A 17,549-nucleotide genomic window follows, 5' to 3' on the forward strand; every position below is an offset into this window, starting at 1 on the left:
TCCATGGAACGGACACCAATGCGTGGTAGTCTTATCAAGAACATGATGTAGAGATATGGAGAGGAGCAGCGGCTGCATGTCAAGATCACACTGCCTCTAAGGAACCGGAGGATCTTCGGATCACACTTCTGTACGTGCCAGCACCTCCTGTGGATTTCTGGCCAGGAGCCACACGGTACCCTTGGCTCTTCGTCATACGACATGCGATATCAGACTGGTGTGATATGAAGCCATCAGACTCAAGATGTCGTGACTACTGCTGGCGCGCCCAACCCCTTGTGCGAGTTCCTTCCGTTCGCACTGAGGTCTGCTCGAGGATTAGCACGATAGGAAAGGGTCTCATGCGGGTGTTTCCACTTCCGGTCATCTGGACGGGTGACCCCTTGGGCTCTAGGATCAGGGGCAAAAGCAGCACGCGCCCAATCGCCAGCAGACGTATACATACGATCTAAAGCTATGGGGCAAGAAGGACCGTCTAGGTCTGACAGCAAAGAACGGATGCCATTATGCTCAATATGCTATGTACTCTATGGTATGTTGTGTTTCTTCCTTCTTTCTTCGGTCTGATGCATTGCTCAAAACCGATCACAGTTGGGCGGAGCTACAGCGTGGTTGGCTCTACTACTGTAGTCCGCCCAACCATCCCGCAGAACGGGGATGTACTCTAGGCCGGGAAACGACCCATCGCGATGAGCCTGAAGCCGTGGAGGATAGGGGTAGTAGTCCTCTGGCCGTCGGCCGAGGAGCGGCGTATCTAGGTGCGCGCAGGGGTAACCCACTGCCGGCCAGCGCACCACTGCCGCGTTCGCCGGGGCAATGTTCGGGTTGCTGGGTTGCGCAACGACGACGACATTACTGCCCGGCTTTCAGTCAGCTTGCCTCCAGCTCACTGCCTTTCACTGTGATTCCCGTCAGGTAGGTGGGAGAGAGAGAAGCTTACACGTTGGGTTGGCCATGCGCGCCACAGGCTTGTTGGTCTATGAACGAAGCTCTGGATTCAGCCGACCCCAACTCGGATTTCTGGATGTCAACATTAGGACTCACGATTGCTGCAGACCATAGGTTGAGGGTGAGCCATGTTCATGCCCATATTGCAGAAGTACTGGTCATTTGGGCCATGGAGGCAGCGACCGGGGACACAAGAGTAGATGTGATGGTCACCGAGGTAGTAGTAGTAGGGCATGCCGAAGGGCGCTGCTGCAGTAAGTGGAATCCACGCCATATTGAATGGTAGACTAGACGGCGGCATAGGATGTAGGTGTATGGGAGTTGGAGACTATAGAATACAGAGAAGAGTCTACAACTCTATCCAACGACTGCCTTGTAAGTTGAGGCAGTTGTTTGGCTCGGGAGCGTGCGGCACCTAGAGGGATGGCAAACCCCCGTGGTCCGTAAGACCAGCCGCCAGCCGTACAGCGCAGGCAAGCAGCTCTCCTCTCTCTCTCTCTCTCTCTCTCTCTCTCCCTCCCTCTCCCCATGACATAAGGCGAGCAGAGGTCGGATGCTTGCCAGCATTAGACACTTCTTCTTTGTATCACAAAGCCAGAAGATCGAGGCTGCTAGACAGCATTGTCTGTCTATATACCGCAGTGATGGATGGTGTCAACCGCTAAGTCCAAAGGTTTGCGTCGGCCTCCCACATAACCTAGTCGCTGGTGAGTGGGGGTTTATCCCAATTCAGGTTCAGCCAATTGCGGGGGGGGTGCCTTGCCGAGTGGCTGGGATCTGCGCAGTTGCTGGTGGAAATCGGGCCAAAAGGTGGAAGCTTAGCAACATCAGATAAATGATTGTATCTGCGAAAAAAAAAAAAAAAAAAAAAAAAAATTTGACAGAGTTCCCGACCCCGATTGGCTCCTGCTGCTCGACTGCTTAACTAAACATGGCCTAGAAAACATGCCATAAGTACCAGAAACTGCGTTCTCACCGCCGGGTTAGACTGGCCTGGTCTGATCTTCCCTTCCCCTCCTACCACTTCCTTGCCACTAACTTCAACACGTACCTAGTTGTTGGATGATACTGTACTGTACCAGGCAGGTAGTAGCACGCAGTCGGACGCTTTAACCCGCCCGACGTCCCGCACTGCCCGTTCCTTCCTCCCGCCCCGCCACCCACCACGACTAGGTACTTGAAGTATCGCTATCCTCCCTCCCTCCCTTCCTCCCTTCCTCCCTCCCTGGTCCCTCCCATCTATCGCCCTCCTGCTCGCCAATTGGCCTCTAGCATTGAGAGCACATTCGTTCCACATGTGTGCCGGTAAAGGAGGAGCGATCCCACACCACTCTCGTTAGGTACTTTGCTTGTGACGGCGTAAATCATGGCGTCGAGGACGTATCCCCTCATGTCGCGGAGAGACATTGAGGCCATGATAGCCGACGGGAGGAAGCTCATCATTCTCGATCAATATGTCGTCAAGGCCGATCCCTGGCTGACCTACCATCCCGGCGGCGACAAGGCCATCCTCCACATGGTAGGCAGAGACGCCACCGATGAAATAACTGTGTTGGTTGCCTCCCCTGCCCAAGCTGCATTGCTTCTTGCAGTACACCACTTCTGACTTGCTCATTTCTTAGCATTCACTCGGCCGAAGCGAGGCAGCAAATGGACCGCTACCGCATTGGCAGAATTGAGGGCAGGTGGTCCAACTTCGTCCCGCCCATCCAAGGCGGAAAGTTCCGGGCCGCAGATGATGATAACGCCGGCGACGACACCGATGGCGATGTCTCGGAATCTTCCCCCGCATCCGCCGGAGCTTCGAGCCCATCTATCTCCCGGGACCCTTCACCGGTCTTCGACAACGACGAAACGAGTCTGCGCAACCGCGCTACTGCAGCCAAGAGCTCTACCACTCCTGCCACTTCTCCCGGAAACGACGACCCGGTCATGGCGTTCTTTGATAGAGAAACCCACAAGAAAATATCCCTGGACTTGGACAAATACCCCTCCCTGGATTTCACCACGCAGGACGACATCGTGCAAAAGTACCGTGCGCTGCATGAGCAGGTCAAGAGCGAGGGCCTGTACCAGTGCAACTATACGTCATACGCCATCGAACTGTTGCGGTACAGCCTCATGTTTACGGGGTTTCTGGTTTTCCTGCAGTGGGGCTGGTACCCCCTGAGCGCCTTTTGCCTGGGGTGTTTCTGGCACCAAGTGGCCTTTACCGTCCACGATGCCGGCCACATGGGCATCACGCATAACTTCCAGGTCGACTCTGTGCTTGGCTACATCATGGCCGACTATTTCGGTGGACTCTCTTTGGGTTGGTGGAAGAGAAACCACAACGTTCACCACATTGTGACCAACTCGCCCGAGCACGATCCGGATATCGAACACATGCCCTTCATGGCCGTCTCGCACCGGCTTCTGGGAAACCTGAAATCGACGTACTACGACCGTGTCATGGAGTACGATGCGGCGGCCAAGTTTCTGATTGGCATTCAGAAGTACTCGTACTTCATACTGCTCACCTTTGGCCGCTTCAACTTGTATCGCCTTTCCTGGGAGTTTCTCCTAAAGGGCCAAGGCCCGAGGAAGGGACCTGCCTGGTGGCACCGATGGTTTGAAATAGTCGGCCAGTGTGTGTTCTGGTATTGGTACGGTTACGGTGTCGTATACAAGTCTATCCCTACCGGCTGGGACCGCTTCGTGTATGTCATGATCAGCCATATGATCACCATGCCCTTACACGCCCAGATCTGCCTCTCGCATTTTGCCATGAGCACGTCGGATCTGGGAGCCCACGAATCGTTTCCCCAGAAGATGCTTCGTACTACCATGGACATTGACTGTCCCCAATGGCTGGACTTCTTCCATGGGGGACTGCAGTTTCAGGTCATCCATCATCTGTACCCGCGCATGCCACGCCACAACCTTAGACGCGCGCAGAAGCTCGTACAGGCTTTTTGTGACGATGTCAATATTCCTTACGCCCTGTACGGGTTTGTCGAAGGCAACGGACAAGTCGTTGGGCGACTTGGGGAGGTGTCACGACAAGCAGCCGTTCTCGCCAAATGCCAGGAAGTTATAACAAAGAGCGAAGAACCGCTGCATGGCCACGATCACTGATAAGATAGAACAATGTATGCATTCCTAGCTCATTATATATATACGCACATTTATCCAATTGTTTGAGCATGCCATACCGTTCACTTCTCGCCATTATGTGCTCTTCGTGAAAACATGTGGATTTATAGGTGGGCTGCGGTATGCATAGCACCATCACCTCCCTTAGAATTTGATTCAGCACCAAATCGGCCCAGCAGAAGGTAACGATTCCCGGGGAGCAGGGTGGCCCCAGAAGTGAAGGACAAAGAACAAACCCAGGCCCTGCTTTATTACTGGCCACACAAGGTAGTACGGCAACTGCATGTTCCATCGTGTTCCCTGGCATTCGTTGGCGGGTGTCACCATGAGTGAGGATGGTATTTCACCAATGTTGTGGACTTCTAGGCTGAAACTCGCACACAAGACCCAAATGTGTTGTTGCCCGCTATGCTTCATCTACCTGCGTGGGCATGAGCTGGGGCCAACTGAAAACATGTGTCACTGCGAACCAACAAGTGCTGGAGGGATATCCCGCTCCTGGACGAGGATCGGATGCGTGGCATGTCACCTGCTTCTTGTCTCCCTTGCATGATACATACATGGTACTGCATGTCTGCTGTAGGACACGGTAGTCTTCACCTCCCTTCTTGTGATTTATAGTACCTGAGGACCTGGTAGTAAAGTATCAAGCATGTGTCTCCGAAAGCAAGGTGCGCTAGGAGGCAGCATGCTGAGACTGGAGTGAAGCAAGGGTCCTGCTCTCACCGCGCCGTCACCCATACCCATGTGGGCTCGTGTCGTGAGCGACACATTCAGAGTTTGGCATAGACTGTGGGCACTTGTGTTGCTGTATATATTTCAACCCTGTGCTGTCCTACTACTGGCTTCATGTAGCTTGAGAGGTGCGCCAACCAGCGATGGCGCGTGCCAATGCCAAACAGAATGGTTTTCCTATCAGCCCCGTTCCCAAATTAATAATGGTAGTATGCCACCATGTGATGAAAATTGCCTCTGGCAACCCATACTGCAATACGCCTTACAGGAGGAAATGGGGAAGCCCAGATTATGTGTCTGGCCAAGCCCGAGTTGGCATCGCAGAAAAGCTCCAACGAGTGAATATTGGTCCACAAGGGTTCCCTAGGGGCCGCAAAGATATTGCATCTACATAATACTATACGACCAAGACCAGGGGTTGAAGCCACATCCCCATCCTGTTACCAGCAGCCTCTCCTACCGGAGAGACTCATTGTCGGATCTCTCCGGTACGAACCCTACTTGTTCATAAGACTTGACCAGATCCGGAGCCCCCGAGTGCCTACTCTATCTACCTGACATAGGACCAACCTGGAGATTCTCCCACCGAAAGTCGCGCCACAGCCTCCGAGACAGCCTCGAGTGCCATCCAGGTGCGCGCACCCCACGCACGTACACAATGTCGCCGACCAAGATGGACGAGAAAGCGGCTGAGCACATTGCTAAAGCACGAGGGAAGAATGTAAACGGAAACAAATATCCCGTGAAGAGACGCATGTACAAGGATACTAAAGAATCAATGGCAGGACCCTTTTGCGAAACGCGCCGATATGGCGGCACGCAGCACCAACAAAGACCAGGCTGGCGGCAGATTCGGTACCCCCTGGCGTAGCGGTGACTCGAGCAACAGCCAAGGCGAAGGCAAACAAGAGAAGAAATAATCAGGCGGTTAACAAACTCACGGTTAGCGATGACAGAGGTCAATGAGGAGCTTTCCAAAGCTGCTGTTCGCCAACTCACTGGGTGATGCTGGCTTTGGGCACCTTTTCACGTATGATATCTTATTGAACAGGGGCGACAGATGCTTGTGTTGCTGGGGGGGATTGGATGAGGCTGCCAGGGTCTATTTATGGAAACAAATAGAAATAGTGCACGCATCGGGGTCGAAAACATTCAGATTCCGGATTAGATCAAGTAGGTTAGGCCATGCCGCAGCAGAGCCAGGGACGTCGACATGGTGGTCAACGAAACATCATCATGGGCAAGGCTGTCAATCCTGTCCCCAACTCCTGTTTCCTGATTGGTGCAAGCTACACGTATATATATCTATGGGGGTTTGCTGTAGGCGACGGAGCAAACATGGCCTACATGGCACAAGCCACGACAAGGAACACTGGGCCCTGGCTGCCATGGGCTGTTGTTGTGAAGTTACAGCTTGCTTCTTCCAGATTCGCATCCATTCTGCGTGCCACAAGAGGGCAGGGTACATCTATTACGCAAGTCAAACGCAGAAGACAGAGGCGCGCATACCTACACGCCTGAGTGAAGCATTCTGCCAGTGGACGTCCTCGACTGGTGCTGCTGCTACGGGGTCTGACGTTGCTATACATAGGCCCGCCCCATTTAGCACCTGCTGCTTGCGGAGGTGATAAGAGCTTGGACTTGCCGATCCACCCACGCCGATAGGCATTGGCGTACGAATCGACTTACGAATGGCACAAGTCATGCAACCTATATGTAGAGCAGGCTGCAGGATAGACGGTATACCTAGCTGTCTAGTCGCCAGTCATCTAGGTAGCCGCAAGATGCGGTGGGCAGACGTGGGGGGAGGGGGGGGGGTCGTCCGAGTCAAGAGTGGCTCGGCCCCACTGACGGCCCGAGGGTCTCGTGGCCAAGCTCCTAAGTACCTGACTGGAGCAACGTCACTGAGTCTCTCTCTGTCACCCACCCTCACTAGGTTGCTCAGTAGTAGATCAATGTAGGCCGGCCTAAGGTGGGCATGGCTTCTCCAGTATTTGCACGGGGCGTTTATTTACCTACCTGAACCCAACCGACGTTGATTGATTTGATATTTCGGTCCCAAGGGTCCTGACATCCAATGCCAAAATAGTTGACCTCGCTGCATGTAGATGTATCCCAGCCCAGACCATTCTTCTCGATTGATGGCCACTTGAAGCAGCAACTCCCGTCTTCCCGTCCCAGCTAACCAAGTGACGCCACAATCGCGAGCCTCCCCTCCGTCCCAATCCCTGTTTTGGCCTGTATCAGCCTCATCCCAGCGCCCTTGTCTCAAGCCCATATCGCTCATCGCAACCTCGTGCGTGCACTCTGATCGCCAAGAGGCTATCCCGCAAATACATCTGGCAGTTGAGTTGCGCCAGAGCCAACCCGTTTTTCTGCCAGCTCCAAACTTGCCGTCCAAGGCGACTTGCTACCATCACCGTGGCATGCTTCTCCGGGACGCACCCCGGTCTAGTCAGCCATGGAGCAGAACGTCCAGCGCTTGTTGAATGATAAGCTATACGACAAGAGGAAAGTCGGCGCTCTCGAGTATGTATACTCTCGGTATTTCCTGGCACTGCCATGCCCCCTGACCAGACGCTCGTGCTGATTTCATGCTCGTATCCAGACTGGAACGTATAATTCGGGAAAATGTCGCCTCCAAGGACTACATAAGAGTCCAAGCCATCCTCGAGCAGCTATGTAACGAGTATGCCTACGCTGTGCATCAACCACATGCACGAAATGGAGGCCTCATTGGTCTGGCCGCCGCCGCCATCGCCCTCGGCTCAGTGAGTCTCTCCCAGCTGTCCCCGCAACCTTGCATCCCTACGCTTGACTAATGCAGCTTGCTTTTGCTACCGCGAAGGAGCTTCCTCGATATCTGGAAATCATTGTGCCGCCGGTGCTTGCTTGCTTTACTGACCAAGATGCGCGGGTCCGTTATTACGCCTGCGAGTCCATGTACAACATTGCCAAGGTCGCCAAGGGGGAAATCCTGAAATACTTCAACTTTATATTTGATGCATTATGCAAGGTACGCCAACGAGCAACCGCGGCCTCTTCCTTCATATCCGTCTAACAACGCGCTCCGCAGCTTGGCGCCGACTCGGAGTTGTCGGTCAAGAACGGCGCAGAACTCCTGGACCGCCTTATCAAAGACATCGTCTCGGAGTCGGCAGCTACGTACGTGTCGGTGCTCGAGAGTCCATCCTACGATGACAGCAAGGACTCGGAGTCTTTGTATGACCAGCCTGAGCCGCCTACGGCATTCTCGCTGCCCAAGTTCATCCCACTCCTCAAGGAACGCGTGTGGGTTATCAACCCCTTTACCAGGACATTCCTCGTGGGCTGGATCACCCTACTGGACTCCATTCCTGATCTCGAGCTTGTGACGTATCTTCCCGAGTTTCTAGGCGGCTTGCTCAAGTTCCTGGGCGGCCACAACCCGGATGTCCATGCCGCGACGCAGTCTTGCCTAGATAAATTCCTCAATGAGATCAAGCGCATCTCCCGCATCAAGAAGGGCATTGCCGATAGCAAGAAGTCCCGAGTGGACGGGAAACGGAAGCGCGAGGAGTCAGTCGATAGTGGAAGCGCAAATCTTGCTGCCGAAGATGCCGATGAAAACGGGTCTACCACCGCCGCAGATGACGACGGGGAGTGCAGTAGTGAGGATGACTGGGTTCCTGGCCAGGATGTCCAGATCAACTACAAAGCCATTCTGGAAATACTGACTGCAACCTTAGACTCGCCATTGGAAGAAGATAGTCTGCAAGAGAGCCTGCGTTGGATCATTGCGTTCCTCGACATCTGCCCCGAGGAGGTGCTGCCCTTCACACCCAAGATCCTCGCCCACCTTCTCCCGGCCATGGCCAGTGGCGTTGAGCCGATTCGACAGGCTGCCGCCAGAGTCAATACATCGCTCCTGGAGTACGTCGTCTCATTATCTGACGAGCCCGAGATGCAGCCCTCGCAGCCGGCGTCGCGAATACCGACTTCGCTTGCCGTGGATCGACAAGAAGGGGGGACCAATAGTACACGCGCCTCCTTATCGAGCTCGCGAGATCTCGAAGCCCCAAGCCCTACGCCTGCTCAGAAGCAAGGGCTGAATGGCGGGCAGCCGTCGCAGAGCCCCCAAGCCGATCTCGACTACGCTGCAGCAGTCAACTCGTTGACGCTGCTGTTCCTGAACGACCACGAAGCGACCCGGGTTGCCGCATTGACATGGCTCATCATGCTGCACCGTAAGGCGCCGAGAAAGATTGTCGCATTCAACGACGGGACCTTTCCAGCGCTCCTCAAAACACTTTCGGACCCGGCGGAAGCGGTTGTCACCAAGGATCTCCAGTTGCTGTCCCAGATATCACGGAACAGCGAAGATGATTACTTTTCGAATTTCATGGTCAGTCTGCTGCAGCTCTTCTCTACAGACAGACGGCTGTTAGAGACGAGGGGAACCTGATCATTCGGCAGCTCTGTATGACACTGAGTGCTGAACGCATCTATCGCACGCTGGCCGAGTGTATCGAGAAGGAAGAGGACGTTGAGTTTGCCAGCATAATGGTGCAGAACCTCAACAATAACCTAATCACTGCTCCGGAGCTTGCAGATCTGAGGAAGCGACTGCGAAACCTTGAGACGAAGGTAAGCGAGCACTACCGGGGGACCTTGCAAAGAACATTCCGCTGATTGCTGGTATAGGATGGCCAGACCTTCTTTGTTGCGCTCTTCCGATCATGGTGCTATAACGCCGTGGCAACATTCTCATTGTGCCTCCTCGCCCAAGCATACGAGGCGGCGTACAACCTGCTGCAAATATTGTATGTTCCTGATATCGGGTCCCTGCATATTACTAACAATTCACAGCGCCGAGCTCGAGATGACGGTGAATATCTTGATTCAAATTGACAAGCTCGTGCAGCTGATCGAGTCGCCGGTGTTTACTTGTAAGTTGGCACGCACGCGCCCGCACCCGCACCCGCATGCATAGTGCTATCCGGCTGTACTGATGATGGAGGACAGATCTGCGCCTACAGCTGCTGGAGCCCGAGAAATACCCCTATCTCTACAAGTGCCTGTATGGGCTTTTGATGCTCTTACCACAGTCCTCTGCCTTCGCCGCGCTCAAAAATCGACTCAACAGCGTGAGCTCCATCGGCTATCTGCACACAGCACCAAGATCGTATGTAAACTCCTCCTCCACCGCACTCGCTCCACCACAGTCACGGGGAAGTTCTATCGCGGATGCTGTCACTTCATTCCAAGGCCACACCCCTCGTTCTAAAAGCGTTCATGACACTCATGCTTTTTCTGCCAGTTCTGTTGCTACCCCCAGTACCTCCAATTATGATAGACCAAACAGACTCAAGGGGAGAGAGGAAGGTCCCATCAGGTGGGAGCAGCTTCTGGAGAAGTTCCGAAGCGTGCAAGACAAAGCCAGAAGGGTCCAGAGACTAGGCGGCGGCCTAGACGAGGGTCCCGACTTCAGCGAATTGCGCGTCTCCGACGGTCAAGGGCCGAAGGACAGCCGCCCGCCTGTACCGCAGAAAGACCCGACACCTGCGCCAGCAGCCGCGCCACCCAAACGTTCAGGCTTGGGAAGGCAATTTGGACGACTGGGCGGTGCTGTCGCAGGCAGAGGCAAGAAACAGTAGGGTTGGGAGGTAAATGTGTACGCGGAGACAACGAAAGCCCGCTTCTTCTCATTGTTGTCTTTATTGCTGTTGCGTGGTTGGTTTTCCTATTATTTTATTGCACCATCACAGCGTTGGTTCTACAGAGCATTATACACATATGGGGGGTGCCATGTCATCATCCGGCGGTCGGTTCATTCAGTTCTACCCAGAGCGTAGGCTACAGCACAATACCCCCCCTTAGCATAGCATGGATCTAGAATACGCGGCATTGATTTGCTCAGAGCTTTTCTTCATGGCCGTCTCCTAGCCTTGACAGGACTTTCGCGCTCCACCAAGCCTTCAAACACGGTGTCTCTTCGTGCTGTAGCATCACGCAATTGGGCCCGCAGGGCCTCCAACTCGACTCTGGCGGCCTCCAGATCCGGTGGGAGACCGGCAAACGTCTTGACCTGAGCATCGAGCTCCTTCTTGGTGGCCAGCAGATCCAGATAGACGTCTTCATCCTTCTTGACATCCTCGACAGTGAGATTCGGGACAGCCACCGACTTCTCGAGGGCGGCAATCTGCTGTCCTATCTCGGGGAGCTTGGCTGACATGGTCTTGATCTGGCGCTGCAAGTCGAGATTTTGCTTAGCTAGGTCGGCAGCGGGCCGGTACTCGTGGCCTCGGATCTCGTGGATGAAACCGTCCATGGCCTGGGACTCGCGCTCGAGGTACTTCTGCAGCAGGGCCACACGGTCGAGCGTCTGCTCCAGCTCGAAGACCTTGGCCTGTAGCTCGACGTACCGGGTGCCCAGAGCCTCCGAGGTCGGGAAGGCCATGCCCAGCTCGACGGCCATGCGGGCCATGGCGTCCAAGGCTGTGCGCCCCTCACGCGTTAGCCCTTCCTCGACGGCGTCGAGCATATCGTCGGCGACCAACTCGCCCTTGACGACCCCCTGCTGCTGCTCCCGTCGCGCCGCCTCCTTGGCAGCATCGGCGGCTTTGATCTCAGCGAGGGCGGCGGACTCGAGCTGGGCCAGCTGGTCACGCTCCTCGTCTACGGCCTCGTTGTGGGAGGCGAGGGCCAGCAGGGCGCGGAGGGTATCCGGGTTGCGCTCAAACTTGGGGACGGTCCGGCCGGCGTACTTGGTTCGCAACCAGTTGTCCACATAGGACCAGTCCTTGGCAGTAGAGGCGGCAGCGCGGGCCTCGCTGGGAGAGAAGATGGCGGTCTGCGGGTGGAGGTGGGACATGTTTGATTTGGTTTTACCTGGGTATGGGACGAGAGTATGGCGTTGGAAGAATCAGTCGGTCGGTGGTGGTACTGGGGCAATGCATCCTATGGCAGAACCGTTGTAGTTAAGTCGGGAGTATGCAGGTAGTTAGTTACATGCTTCATGCATCAATGACATGAATGGGGAAGCCGGGCTCCCAGTCACCACTTAATGCTGGAAGTACGGATCCTTGCACTACATATATACATGTACATACATAAGGTACCCTTGTTGCTAAGCACAGTCTTCAATTGATGGAGCGCATAATAATGGAGAGAGGCTTTCCTTATCGGGAGTTGGGCGACTATCTGCGAAAACGTGGGGTGGCCTAGAAGGGCATTTATTGGGCGGCTTTCCAGCTGATCGGCCAAAGGCGAAATGGACACTTGTCAACGGCAGGGGTCCTCTGTTGCCGAGGTACTTGGTGTTGGCGGCCGGTTCTGTGGCAGGCGGAGGTACTCTTTAACAGGCGTGCCATTGGATCCATCAATCAATTCGTACTTGACATCCATAGAATAATTGACCAGCAACCCATTCATTGTCCATCAATCACTGTCTGCCTGTCATTCTTCCCCATCCAGGCCACCTTGCAGTCTGTCGTCCTTCCTTCATGAATATCCCTTTTTAATCGCTTCTACATACATATATGGGTTGATCCAACGCTGCTTCTCCGCTCTTTGCAATCTTGCTGGTTACATTCTCCTCTGCCTGGCCAAAGTGCAAGGGTCAAAGGTCGACTCTGGCATATAGTCGATGCCAATGCGATCAGTCGCCTCTCTGCAGTCGCCATGTACGTTCCGCTGTCGACTCTGGCGCTTGCCGCTAGCATCCTGTCCTCGTCGGGTCTGATCGAGGCTCTCTCGGCTTCCGAAATTCCCGCCGACACCCCGATTTCCTCTCTCCTGTCCTCGGCGCAAGCCCACTTGTCCAAAGGCCAGACCAGCGACGCCCTGGTTTACTACGATGCCGCCATCGCCCGCGACCCCTCGGACTACTTGACCTTCTTCAAGCGTGCAACCACCTACCTGTCCCTCGGCCGCACCTCCCTGGCCACTGAGGACTTCAACAAGGTTCTGACGCTGAGACCCGGCTTCGAAGGCGCCCACACCCAGCTGGCCAAGATCAAGTCGCGCAGCGCGGACTGGGAGGGCGCAAAGCAACAGTACACTCTCGCCAACAAAAAGGAAGGCTCCCCAGACTTCGACAGGCTGGTCGAGGCCCAAGGGGCTGCGACTCTCGCCGAGGCTGCCGCCGCGAGCGGCAACTGGGACGAGTGTATCGGCCAGGCGGGCGAGGCCATCCAAATCGCCAACCGGTCCCCAAACCTACGCGAACTACGATCGCGATGTCGCTTCGAGAAGGGCGAGGTAGAAGAGGGTATGGGCGACCTGCACCACGTCATCAACATGAAGCCCGGCGACATCACACCCCATCTGAAGATCTCCGCGACGACCTTCTTCGCCCTCGGGGACACGGAGCAGGGCATGTCGCAGATCAAGAAATGCTTGCACTCCGATCCAGAGAACAAGACGTGCAAAAAGCTCCTGAAGCAGGAAAAGAACATTGAAAAGACCCTCGTCAAGGTAAACAAGGCCTTGGAGAAGAACCAGCCCATGACCGGCGTCAAGATGCTGGTGCCTCAGGGCGAGGACAAGGGCTTGATAGAGGAGGTGAAAGAGCAGGTCAAGCAGTTCAAGGAGACGGGTATCATCCCCGAAAAGGCACAAGATTTACTACTTCACAGGGTAGTGGAGCTGGCCTGCCAAGCCTATTATGAGGTAAGTCTTTCCTTGGTCCCAACATCGCTCTCTCCCACGTCTAACCCGGCCGCAGATGAACGGCAAGAAGGCCAGCACTTACTGCAAGGAATCCCTCGACCTGGATGAAACCTCGTTCTATGGCCTTCTGTACAAAGCAAAGGTGCAGTTGGATGCCGACGAGTTTGAAGCCAGCATCAACCTCCTCAACCAGGCAGCGGAGGTGCGGCCGGACAAGAAGCAAGCCCTCGTCAACCCCCTCCTGCAGAAGGCCCAAGTGGCCCTGAAGCGCAGCAAGACCAAGGACTACTACAAGGTCCTGGGTGTGCCTCACGATGCCGACGAGAGACAGGTCAAATCGGCCTATCGCAAGCTCTCCAAGATTCACCACCCGGACAAGGCCGTCAAGGCTGGATTGACCAAAGAGGAGGCGGAGAAGAAGATGGCCGGCATCAACGAGGCATATGAGGTCCTGAGCAATCCCGAGCTGAGGGCTCGGTTCGACCGAGGCGATGACCCCAACTCGAATGAACCCCAGGGTAACCCGTTCGGAGGCGGGTTCGGTGCTGGTGGTGGCCAGCCCTTCATGTTCCAGCAGGGTGGTGGTGGCCAGCAGTTCAATTTCAAGTTCGGGTCTGGTGGCGGCTTTGGGGGCTTCCCATTTGGTGGTTAATTTCATGCATCAAGCGAGGTTTCTACGCGAATGAGTATGACTGGAGTTCACGGTATTCTAGCGCAGTCACGACGACTGCCCTGTTTGTTGAATCGGCTCTAGAGTCGATCCTATCGAGGGGCCTTGTAGGGCGGCTCCCAGTCGACGCGAAATTGACACGCATTTCATATTCATTGCTGAACTGATGTCTCTTTGTACGTGAGTATTCATGTTGACGGCAGCTTCCCATCCGGTGCTCTGCTGCCCCCTTGTCGTTGTTACTTCTTTTGAATATCATAATCGTAAAGAAGACACGTTCGGACTTGACAACTACTGGTCTCCCTGAGGCAATGTTGGGACGTCGTAGCACCCAGCGTCAAGGCGGCCTTCAACTTCATCGGCGTGCGCTTGCGAAGCATCCATTACTACGTATGTTTACCCGCATTCAGGATCGTGACAGAATGACTCCAAGCCCCCGCGGTATGCAGACGGATACATCAGATTACACAATCAGAAACCACCAAGTAAGTGCCTCATACCACATGTGGTGATAGGATACTGGGAAAGAGCCGCGAGTAACGCCGACCATCTAGTGCTTTTATTCCCCATCAGATGCCACGATTAGTGTACAAGATACGACGCCGTGAAGTCATCATTGGACGTGCTACCCAGACGCCGCGCGCGTCCAGTATACATGATCATCGAGTATGGGAGGACGCAAAAATGCAACCACAAGTTGCAATCAGAGATCCAGGAGACCGTCATCCCCATGTGGCTCCAATTCGACCACTTGATCCCAAGGCCGTGCCAAAGCTATGTACATAGTTGTGCCTCGGACAGAGGCCTCTGTCTTCCTCTTTTTTTCTTCTTCTTTACTTGTCTTATCCGTGCGTATTATTGGTTGATTGCTCGAGCGAAGTCTTTTCGAGAGGTCGTGATGGCGCTTGTCCTACCAATGGCGTATTGCAGATCGCGGCGCAATCTCAAAGGCGGTGCGATACCTAGCCGGCCGGTTCCGCATATCAAAAACGATCGAGCCTAAACATGGCCCAAGGAGGTGCCGTGCATTATGACGAAGGCGTATTCCTTCGAATGAAGTATGCCCTGAGTGTTCCAGGTTAGCAAGGAGGGACACGGGACAACACTACGGGCTGTACTTACTTGGACGCTTCGTAGGCGGACCAGCAAATGGCCGTACTCGGCATGGTCGTAACGACTCTAGGCTTGACGCCCTTGAAGAAGCCGCGGATGCCTTCTCGTTGGTATAGCAAGCGGCAGCCCGCCACGAAGCTGTTCACCGCCCGCAGCTCGGGATCTGTTGCGCTACCTCTCGTCTGGAGCATGGTTTTTATAACGTCCATGGGCGTGGTCAATGCTGCCGCAAAGCCTCCGGCCACGGCACCAGCCGTACAGTGCGTGAAGGGGTCGTAGTTCTTCTCGGGGTTCATGGCGGTGGAGATGGACTCGTACGCGAGGAATTGCAGTGCGGTGAAGGGCACCGTCATGGATAGGGTCGTGGGATATGAAACATAGAAGGCCGAAAGACCCTCGTTCTTGTAGACATATCGCGCGCAGTCCGTCATGGAGCGGTACATCTTGCTCGAGTTCTGAATCTGCATGCGTTGCTTGATGACTGTACCGGCTCGTTAGCTTCCGTGTCGCAGACGGGGGCGGCGCACCGTCTCCAGGCTTACCATCGAAGGGATTCATGAAGGCATCGCTTGCTATGGTGGCGCAAGCTCCGCTAGTTGCTGATACATTGTGAGCGATCCCGGGAAGCTTGCAATCTGGGACAGAGTGCAGTTACTTACCGGCAGCCAGCGGATGGTGAACACCGGCCCTGTTGCCCCCCATGGCGTGTTTGACGGCCTCGTAGGTCGCAAAGTAGACAGCGTGCGCAGGTCCTGGCGCCATTAGTCTGGATCCGGCACAGGTCCAGATCAGGTCGAGATTCTGGACGACGACAGCCTGAAGACTTACCTGCTCCCACAACCACACTGGACATGCCTCGCCAGAGCTTCAAGACACCCTCGCCGGTCGCGATCCGCATTGTGCCCTCGACCATACCCTTGTAAACAGCGTTCGGCGAGGGATTGATGATCTGCATTCGAGTCTGCGAGGGGTTTAGTCAGTGGCAGTCCGCAGTCCGACCGGTTTGCGCCGAGTTCTTACGGACCTTGATCGCATCGATGGGGTACATGACGGTGTGTTCCTATTGCCATGCCATATCAGCCACCAGCCCCACGCCGCAGCTGTGGGTTTCAGGTATAGCACCAACCGCTATGCCAGCAAAGGCGCCGGCTGCCATGTTCTGCGCCAGGGAGAAGTTGGGCGGGAGGGATTCATAGCTGTTTGCAGGATTGTCAATGTTAGCACAGGCGTAGGCGTAGGCGTCGGCGTCGGCGTAGGGCGGCCGATGGCGCTGCAGCCAGCTCCCGAGGGGCAAGTTCGAGTGTGGTCGGCGGCATTGGGGTGGCGGCGGGATGAATGGAGGAAGAGGATGACATACTCGTAGTCGTCGACGGGCTCGGCTGTGGGCTGGGCCATCTTGGCCACAGCTTGCGCGCCTTCGCCGAAGGCTTCGGGTTGGAGCGCCAGGGTTACGGCTGCTGTACAGCTCCGGAAGGGGTCGGTCGCACAGCTGCAAAGGTCGCGAAGGTTTGCAGTGGCGGTCGTAGGTTGAGCCTGGGAACGGTGACGTTGGAGGGGGAGAAAAAAAAAGGATGGAAGCTTCAGACGCTCCGGAGGCAGGTGGCTGAAAAAGCGAGGTACCCGGTCTCCAGATGAAGCCGAGCTAGAGGGACCCAGAAAGCACAGAAGTACGGAGTAGGTATGTATTGGTGCAATGTATACTCGCAAGACGTCCACGGCTGTGCAATGTCTCAGCTCAGCACACACACACAAAGAGCAGAGCAGTTGGGCCAACCGACTTTTTGTGGTGGTTGTTGGTTCTGCTCCCGGGGAGAAAAGGGCCAAGACACAATACGATGGGCGTGAAATGGGTGACTGAATGCAAATGCACTGCTCACCAGAAAATCTTCAATTCACAATACCTACCTCCAATACATCTTGACGGGCTTTAACCCAAGTTAACCTAGCCCGCCCTTCTCTCATGTGCGCAGTCGGAGCTCGGGGCGAGCAGGGGCAGGCAGGGCCTCATGGTGCCGTCTATCGCAGCTTGTACTGGTCACGACTCCGCAATGTACTCAGGTCTGCTAACAGCTGCTGACAAGTACAAAGGGGGGTACTTGGCTCCACAGCCCGGACACAAGCCAAAGCCGGATCAAATTGATCAATGATCAATTGATGTAAGCTTTTACAGTACGGATACCTATCTTCCTCCTTCATGCTGCTTCCATGCAAATCTAATCAATCAATATAGCATCTAGCATCTAGCATCTAGCATCTAGCATCTAGCATCTAGCAACCAACCCAAGATAATAAATCA

The 17,549-nt window shown here is 55.0% G+C and overlaps 6 protein-coding genes across 6 annotated transcripts; 3 read left to right on the forward strand and 3 right to left on the reverse strand.

The window, feature by feature from the left end:
• Nucleotides 1-575: 575 nt before the first annotated feature.
• PG985_002639 (uncharacterized protein) lies at nt 576-1,222 on the reverse strand (the record flags this gene model as incomplete). Its single annotated transcript, XM_066822408.1, has 3 exons — nt 576-855; nt 941-977; nt 1,045-1,222. 3 exons carry the CDS (start codon nt 1,220-1,222, stop codon nt 576-578), a joined length of 495 nt encoding a protein of 164 aa, XP_066689840.1.
• Nucleotides 1,223-2,314: 1,092 nt separating this feature from the next.
• Nucleotides 2,315-4,065, forward strand: PG985_002640 (fatty acid desaturase; the record flags this gene model as incomplete). The annotated part of the gene is made up of 2 exons (XM_066822409.1): nt 2,315-2,499; nt 2,571-4,065. 2 exons carry the CDS (start codon nt 2,315-2,317, stop codon nt 4,063-4,065), a joined length of 1,680 nt encoding a protein of 559 aa, XP_066689841.1.
• A 3,214-nt stretch (nt 4,066-7,279) lies between these two features.
• On the forward strand, nt 7,280-10,454 carry PG985_002641 (Protein VAC14-like protein; the record flags this gene model as incomplete). The annotated part of the gene is made up of 8 exons (XM_066822410.1): nt 7,280-7,347; nt 7,427-7,589; nt 7,646-7,834; nt 7,895-9,202; nt 9,274-9,444; nt 9,502-9,620; nt 9,667-9,746; nt 9,823-10,454. The coding sequence occupies 8 exons, from the start codon at nt 7,280-7,282 to the stop codon at nt 10,452-10,454; spliced, it is 2,730 nt and encodes a 909-aa protein (XP_066689842.1).
• A 272-nt stretch (nt 10,455-10,726) lies between these two features.
• PG985_002642 (HAUS augmin-like complex subunit 1) lies at nt 10,727-11,671 on the reverse strand (the record flags this gene model as incomplete). Its single annotated transcript, XM_066822411.1, has 1 exon — nt 10,727-11,671. One exon carries the CDS (start codon nt 11,669-11,671, stop codon nt 10,727-10,729), a length of 945 nt encoding a protein of 314 aa, XP_066689843.1.
• Nucleotides 11,672-12,480: 809 nt separating this feature from the next.
• On the forward strand, nt 12,481-14,122 carry PG985_002643 (uncharacterized protein; the record flags this gene model as incomplete). Its single annotated transcript, XM_066822412.1, has 2 exons — nt 12,481-13,470; nt 13,526-14,122. The coding sequence occupies 2 exons, from the start codon at nt 12,481-12,483 to the stop codon at nt 14,120-14,122; spliced, it is 1,587 nt and encodes a 528-aa protein (XP_066689844.1).
• Nucleotides 14,123-15,168: 1,046 nt separating this feature from the next.
• Nucleotides 15,169-16,648, reverse strand: PG985_002644 (solute carrier family 25- member 46; the record flags this gene model as incomplete). Its single annotated transcript, XM_066822413.1, has 8 exons — nt 15,169-15,205; nt 15,263-15,734; nt 15,796-15,852; nt 15,913-16,005; nt 16,082-16,214; nt 16,278-16,313; nt 16,380-16,449; nt 16,611-16,648. The coding sequence occupies 8 exons, from the start codon at nt 16,646-16,648 to the stop codon at nt 15,169-15,171; spliced, it is 936 nt and encodes a 311-aa protein (XP_066689845.1).
• Nucleotides 16,649-17,549: the final 901 nt, after the last annotated feature.

Source organism: Apiospora marii (assembly GCF_038362585.1).
Source record: "Apiospora marii strain CBS 49790 chromosome Unknown utg000002l_segment0_segment0, whole genome shotgun sequence".
NCBI classification, from domain to species: domain Eukaryota; kingdom Fungi; phylum Ascomycota; class Sordariomycetes; order Amphisphaeriales; family Apiosporaceae; genus Apiospora; species Apiospora marii.